The sequence below is a fragment of the Gracilinanus agilis genome, chromosome 4 (assembly GCF_016433145.1).
Source record: "Gracilinanus agilis isolate LMUSP501 chromosome 4, AgileGrace, whole genome shotgun sequence".
Lineage (NCBI taxonomy): Eukaryota > Metazoa > Chordata > Mammalia > Didelphimorphia > Didelphidae > Gracilinanus > Gracilinanus agilis.
Window position 1 is genome coordinate 416,988,054 of NC_058133.1, and position 7,897 is coordinate 416,995,950.

The 7,897-nt window shown below is 33.7% G+C and overlaps 1 protein-coding gene across 1 annotated transcript in view; it reads left to right on the forward strand.

The window, feature by feature from the left end:
- Nucleotides 1-655: 655 nt before the first annotated feature.
- OPRM1 (opioid receptor mu 1) overlaps nucleotides 656-7,897 on the forward strand; it is a 44,139-nt gene continuing 36,897 nt past the window's right edge. The window contains exon 1 of the mRNA XM_044675469.1: nucleotides 656-948. Coding sequence (XP_044531404.1) covers nucleotides 656-948 — 293 coding nt within the window. The remainder of the gene's footprint in view (nucleotides 949-7,897) is intronic.

The window sequence follows — 7,897 nt, forward strand, 5'->3', positions numbered from 1 at the left end:
TCTTTTCCATTCATGTAAGTGTAGGACTGAAGCAATGAGATTAGATAAGGCAAGAAAGATAGAAAAGCAGTCTCACCAACCCGCAATAGATAGCAAGAGGAAGTAGAGTTGGGGTTTAGTGTTTATGGTGCAATGTCTTTATGTCTTTCATGCCATATTTTTAAAAAGTGAAAAGAGCGCCAGATTGGCTCTCTCTCTCTCTCTCTCTCTCTCTCTCTCTCTCTCTCTCTCTCTCTCTCTCTCTCTCTCTCTCTCTCTCTCTCTCGTCGTTCCCTCCCTCTCTCCACCACCCACCTTACTTACACACGTAACCTTATGCAGGCACATGTGAAAACCTAGTGGAGAGACAGACTACTTTGATAGCTTTGCGCAAAATCCACCCTCCTTCCTTTTCCTTCCTCCTCACCCAGTCTCATACCCCTCCTACCCGGCTTCCCGATCTGAGCTTTAGTATATGTTCACGGGGTGGGAGGGGGCTACTAGCAGAAAACAATGTTAGACGTTTAGAGCTTCGCTTTTCTTTTGCCTGGCTATCTCTCCTGGCTGCAGCCAGCTCTCACTAAGCAGCAAGAAGGCAGCTGTAATAGCAGCCTGGTGAAACTAGAACTGCGGCTTTTACCCTGAGAACTTGGACTTCTAGACAACCGTCAGAACCATGGACAGCGATACCTTTTCAGCCAATTCCAGTGACTGCTCTGACCCCTTCTCTCCCACCTCCAGTTGCTCCCCAACACCGCAGTCTGGTGCCTGGATGAATTTGTCCCGCCTAGATGGCAACCTGTCCGACCCGTGCAGCGGTCCCAACGGCTCTCAGGCAGGGGGCGGGGGTCTGTGTCCAAGGAGTGGAAGTCCTTCCATGGTCACCGCCATCACTATCATGGCTCTTTATTCAATCGTGTGTGTTGTGGGACTCTTCGGAAACTTCCTGGTGATGTACGTGATTATCAGGTAAGGAAGCAGCCACTGGCCTAAGGGACTGGTTCACTGGATGCGAAAGCAAAAGGAGCACGCTTGAGACACTCAATCCTATTAGTCAATGTAGGGAAAGGTTTGGCTTAGAAAAGATGAACTGGGAAACTAGACAGAAGCAAGGTAGAGGAGGTGGGGGTGGATGTGCTAAGACAAAAGGGAAACCTCACTTTTCTGTCCCTCCTCCCAATTAACTGAGAATCAAAATTTTGTGAAAATCAAAAGTGACAAGCAGTGATTGAAAAACATTAGCCCAGCGCAATGCCTTCCCACAGAGTACAACTGAACCAAAGGGAGAGTTGCTGATGGAGAGAGAAAGAAGTAGCCTACTATGAGCTGAAAGAAAACTGACTTGAGGATTATGGTAGTGAAATTTCAGTTGTCCTTCCTTAATTGGAGAGAAGTTTAGATTTGTCGTTTGTGATCCTGAAGGTGTATCTTGTCTCTTTTCCCACTTTTAGACATCCTTTACTACATTCCTTCCTGTTGTCAGCCTTTCAGTATGACCCACAACACCTGACCCTCTTCAGTACAACCAAAAACATCTGGTATTAAAGTTTGTCTTACTGTGGCTTTATCTCCAACATTTATCTCTGTTGTGGACAAAATGTTGTTGTAAGCATTTAGAGAAACAAAGCTAGCAGCTATAGATGTACTAGAAAAGTCTGCATGAGAGTCTATGTAATAACAAAATATTATAAAGGTTTCAATAGTGGGTTAAGAATTTTCACTTTGTTTATTTTTGTGTTTTCGAAAGAGATGAAACCTTTTAGAAGTAGCAGATCAGTGCCAAATTCCTGCTGCTTAAAATGCCAGTGAGGGTTACTAGGGATAAAATTTCAAACTACACATTTAGAATTAAGTGCATTTCTCAATGACCTCATAGGATGAGATCTCATTAACTGCCTGTTCAAACTGAGACACTCCAAATTTACTGAGAAAGAGACCATATCTTAGCAGTGTGCAAGTATAGTATTCAGTGCTTAAATTGTTCTGTGGGTCAAAGGAGCGATGAGAGATAAGGGAGTCCCTGATGAATATATTTTATAGTTTACAAAAATTTAATATTAGATTTTCTTTCATTAATATTTGAATATCAGTTCCTGATTTGGTGTTTTCTACTATATTACATATATGAATTGGTACTGAATATGGCATTTGAAATTTAGTTCTATTTTCTTTAACCTTTCAAAAGATGATAATATCAGTGAAGATCTCTAATCACCTAAAAGTGATTAAAAACACTTTCATCAGCACAATGTTAAAAATTACCCAGAATAGTTCTTTCTTTGCTTATATGTCACATTTTTTTCATTAATGACTGGCTAAGCACAAAATTGATTTCTCTGATATTCTAAAGAGGAATAAAATGATAAAGTCTCTGAGAAAAGAGCACCATCTATTGAAAGTAAGACAAACAACAGATGGAATGATGCAAAGAATCGGGGGGATTTTAAAACTTAAAATAATACTAAAATTTCACATACTACAAAGGAAAAATACATATCAAAAATAAGAACAAAGGAACTTTTAAAATTTACACTAAAAATTACAAATAGAAAGGATAGATGTTTAATAATTAAATCAAATAAGGCTAAAATAATTGTAAGGTTTTAGAGTTGGAAAGGATATCAGAATCTATTTTACAATTAACTAAACTGAGTAACAGAGAGATTAAGTTACTAGAACAAGGGTACATAGTCAATTAGTATGATGGCACTAAATTGTACTTAGCTATATGAAACTACTCTTGGTTCATTTTCTATTTACTAGGAATGGTAAATATGTTTTTCCAAATAGTAGAATGATCAGTGAGGGTTAACTAGTAGAAGTAATATAGAAAATAATTGTCTCATATTTAAACATAACAGGAGCAGAGCAGAAAAAAAAATCTCAAAGCAATTGATTGAATACATGGGAAATTCTCCCTTGCCAAATATGATATATTCCCTTTTTCTAGTCCCTCTTATCTTAACCCCCTATTCTCCCTTATCAGCTGTTAAATTGCAAAAATAAATTCCACAGAGTGGGAACTCTCTGTGAAATAGCTATTAATTATTTTGTAAATTGTGAGGATGAAGTTGAGTTGGATAAGTTTGTTTTACCAGAATCACTTCAGAATGCTTGCTGCCTAGCAAATGGTGTGGGTGGAGAAATAATACTATAGCTTATTGACAAAGTGATATTAAACTCTATTCTCCCAACACTTTATAAGTACAGTGCTATTTGGAAGGTCACCCAATACAGAAATCTTCAATAGCAATGAAGTTTAATTATAAGGAGAGATTTTTTTACTTTATTCCACTAATATTTAAGTGAATAGGCTTATGAGTATTTTGATCACATATTACATTTTATAGGATCAAATAAATATCTGAGAATAGTAAGAGTATAAAATAAAATCAAAAGAAGTAAAGATTAAATATATACATTTTAATCAAGGAAATCATAGAACACTATTAATAAGGACACAGATACTGATAATACTGTTATGCAGCAGAGATCAAGCCAGCAGGTTGACAATTTCAATTGGCAGAAGCAATGAAAATACTGACTACAGGATTAAGGGAGTGTGTTGATGTGGCTTCATGATTAGAAAGCTCTAGGATACTAAGTGCTAAGGGTATTACTAGCACCAAACAATAACAACAACAACAATTATAATGTTTTTTTTCATTAGAATGGCAAGAAGTTTCATGAATTTTAATCTTTTGCTGAAATATTCATTGCTTGGTAGTATTTTAATTATGCAAATACTTCTGAATGACCCTGTAGCTTATCTTCTGGTTTCTGGATAAGTAGGCTATCTCTGCATATTTGAGTGAATCCCTCTAAGAAAAAAACAAATACAAGGAACAAATGTAGATCAAATGACTATAAGGATGAAACATGATATTGCTCTTTTTCATATGTTTTGAATTTCCCTATTGTTTATCATCACAATTAATGTCATGGAAAAAAAAGTCAGAGTCAAAAGGTCTAGGTTTTAATCCCACCTCTGCTACTAACTCCCTGTGTGACCTTGGGCATATAATTTCCCCTCAGGCCTCAGTTTTTTCACTATAAAAAATGGATGATCTCTTCTACTCCAAAAGTTTTCTCTATACTTTTTTACCAAAAATCTTAATAAAGAAAACACAAAATTGTATTAAAAAAAGTAGCTTAAAAGAGATGCCATTCCTGCCCATAAGGTGATTACAACCTGTAAGTTGAAAAGTGAGTCACGATATTTGTAGTCCTTAAAATACTGAAAACAAATGTTTCCCAATTCCTGCACAAAAGTAAACATATGCTCAGTAAAGAAACAAAACAAAAATACCATCTAGATTTAGATATGAGCTAAAATCTGGAAAGAAATAAACCCAGTTATGAAGAAGCTAGGCATTAGAAATAACAGGAGGATGAGTCAACTTTCTTAACTTCATAGAATTTAAGAAGAAAGATCTTATGGAGGTAAAAAATTTGCAGATTAGTAAAAGATGATGATGCTATTGGTCTATAGAGCAGTAGCTGAGAAAAACTGATCTAGGGCCTTATGAACACAGGCAATAAAAGTATTTCAAAGAAGAATGAACATTTCAGCTACTTAATTGACAACAGAATCTAAATTCAATGAAAATGGAGTTTAAAATCACAATGATCATAAAAATGATGTATAAAATGGCTTGTCTAGGAGATGCTTCATGAATTTTTGGAAAATATGTAGGTTTCTTATTAGATCAAAGTAAAATCTTGACTATTGTCACAACAATTTTAAATATTAAGGTAGTTCCAGAGACATTTTAAGCTCATAATAATAAACCCTACACAATTTCATTCACCTTTTTGACTATCCCCAGAAAAAGATGTTTATTCTGTGATTTACTTTTTTCTCAAAAGATTTGTTTGCTTAGATAAAAACATGAGCTGGGTAGAGATAAATGATGAAAATTTTATTAGGAGTCCTGAATTTCCACTTATATTTTGAAGATGGAAGTTTAAGAAGCTAGGGTATCATCTACTTCTAGTTATGACAATTATCATTAATAACTAATCCAAACAGAATATGAGCATTCATTTGTGAAGGGAAAAATAACAGTAAGAGGTAAAACCTATATCTACCATCCATTTCGAGACAAAAAGTCAACTGTATTTCTTCAATTATTCACTTATATACCTTCACAGATCTCCCTTTACACTTTCCACCATAAAAAATAGACTGTAAATTCCTCAAGCTTGAGAATTTGTCATATTTTAACTCTGTGTCCCTTGGACATAACAAAATGACTTGCACATTGTAAGTACTAAATAAATATTAGATGTTGAATACACAAGGGCCTCTGAAAATTTGAGTCTATAGTGAATAAAGAATAGGGAAGCTACATAACTATTCATTTAACTTGGGTAACATAACAGTCCAAAATTAAAGAATCAAATAATTATCTAGTTAAAATAGTTGAAGGACCAAAATGTGGATTTACATTACCTTAATTTCTCAAATAATTATTTAACATTAACTGTATAGAATTTACCATTTGTTATCATCAAAGTACACATATGTGATGGAATTTAACAAAGCAGAATATTTTAAAGAATTCTTCAGGAAATCTACATATAAGAAGTATGAGGACTTAGGGATTTATTCCCAGAAGTATGGAAAGCAAAGGATTTTGCAGTGATCTCCACAGAGCCAATAAACAAAATTAAAACATTTGTGTTAATAAAATGACATTTCTAGCACTAAAAATGTTTTGAGATTTATAACAAATGCTAAAGAGGCTTTCAGTTGAACTGAGATATTTTATCTCAGACTTCATTCAGTATCAATGGCACTAATATAGACTAGTCAAACACTAGTTTGAGACTTACTTTGTATATATATATATAGATTATATAGATAGATTCATATGTGACTATGTTTTTAAGTACATATGTACATATTTACATATGCAGTTTATTTAGATGAAGAATTAATTTGTTAATTTCATTTTCAAATTCCTATGCTTGAAGATACTCTGATATATAAGGCATTCTCAAATATAATTTGGTACTTCATTATGAAATCACATATCTTGTTAATAATTCACAAAATTTTATTGGTCTTATATTTTATTGAATCATTATTAACATAAGGCATGAAATAAAATAAATTATGCAAAATTCAACAAAAATAAATAAGACATGACTTTGGCATAAAGGATTTTACAATCTAATAAAGTAGCTAAGTCTACAACTAACTATAGTACCTGGAAGAATATAATTCCATATTTGAAATTAAAAAAGAAATGTTGTTTGGAGTTGATGTTAGAAATTAAATAACTTAGGGAAAACTTTATTGGGTATGTAAACTCCAGAATTTAGAATTTAGGCAAGATACCTTTTGAATTGGACCTTTTGGGTAGACTTTTGACAGTTGGTGATATTGATAGAGGACTTTTCAGATGGAGAGAGTTACATGAGTAAAATCTTAGTGCATCAGAAAAGTGTAGGACTTGTTCAAGGTTAATTATCTAGTTTAATAGGTTCATAGGGTAAATGTGGAAAATAGTGGGAGAGAAGATAAGAGAGTGGTGGAAGGGGAAGGGCATCATATTCCTTAGTCTTAAAAATAGATTGAATAGTTTGGACTTTACTGTTAGGCAATGAAAGTTCATTTTGAGAAATTTCTGCCTCAATTTGTAATAAATATATGTATGTAATTGAAGCATAGAATAAGTTTTCTCTGACATCCCTTCCAATCCTAACTTCTGCATAACCAGTCACTATAATTTAGGTGTCAATTATCACTTCAACTATATTTCTGCTACTTATTTTGAGCATTAATTGGCTACTGCAAATTACTCAGTTTATCTGTTAACTTTCCTGCTATTTGATAAAAAAGCTTCTTATGGCTCTTCTATTTTATTTGCTAGATTGAAATGCAGAACTACCTAGTTACATTGGTTCTGAAATGCCTTTTAAAAGGAATGCATGCAGAGTTATGTCAAAGGCATCTCTTCCCAGCTCCAAAGAACGAATTATTAAATTTGCAGTGTGAACATTCATATCTAGAAATCAGCAAACACTACAAAACAGGGCTTGATTTATTGTCATATTAATTGTCTAGACCTTAAAAAGTGGTAGAGAGAATTTTAATAGTGCAGATGAAATTTGAACGTCTGTAGGGTGTATGTGTGTGTATGTGCATGTATATGTGTATATAAAGAGAAAGGTACAGTGTGTGTTTTGATGTGTATATACATTTTGTGTGTGTGTGTGTGTATGTGTGTATCTTGGAAATTCAGTTGTTGAACAGTAACCAGAGCCCTAATGAATGCACAAAACATCACTGCTTACCTCCATTTGTACTAAATTCATTTTCTGAGAGTTACTCTCAGAATATATATGATATAACCTCAATGAATGAATAGCCAAATCCTAATCTCCTTCAGAATGTATAGAAATCGTCTTACAAAATAAACCATGGGGTACCAAAGATGTGCAGTTTTTTTAAAGACTTTATAGTCTATCTTAGAATCTTATCTTGGAATCAGTACTAATTATTGGTTCCAAAGCAGAAGAGCGGTAAGGATTAGGTTTTAAGTGACTTGCCCAGGGTCACATAGCTAGGAAATTTCTAAGAACATATTTGAACCCAGGACCTCCTATCCAAAGGCCTGGCTCTCTGTCTGCAAAATCACCTGGTGCCCTTGATATATAGATTTCTTAAAAGATATTCTGTAAAAACATATAATGAAGGTGCAGTGATGTTGCTACATTATTAAGATAGTCATTATGATTATTAGCTGTGATCTATATGGGCCATTAAAATTATTCAACCAAAATTGAGCAAATTTCTTGACTCCATATAAACACAAGCATAATTTTCTCAATATTACTAATATAAGTCCTTAAAATGGACAATGACATTTATATATTTATATATATATATACACATATATATATATAT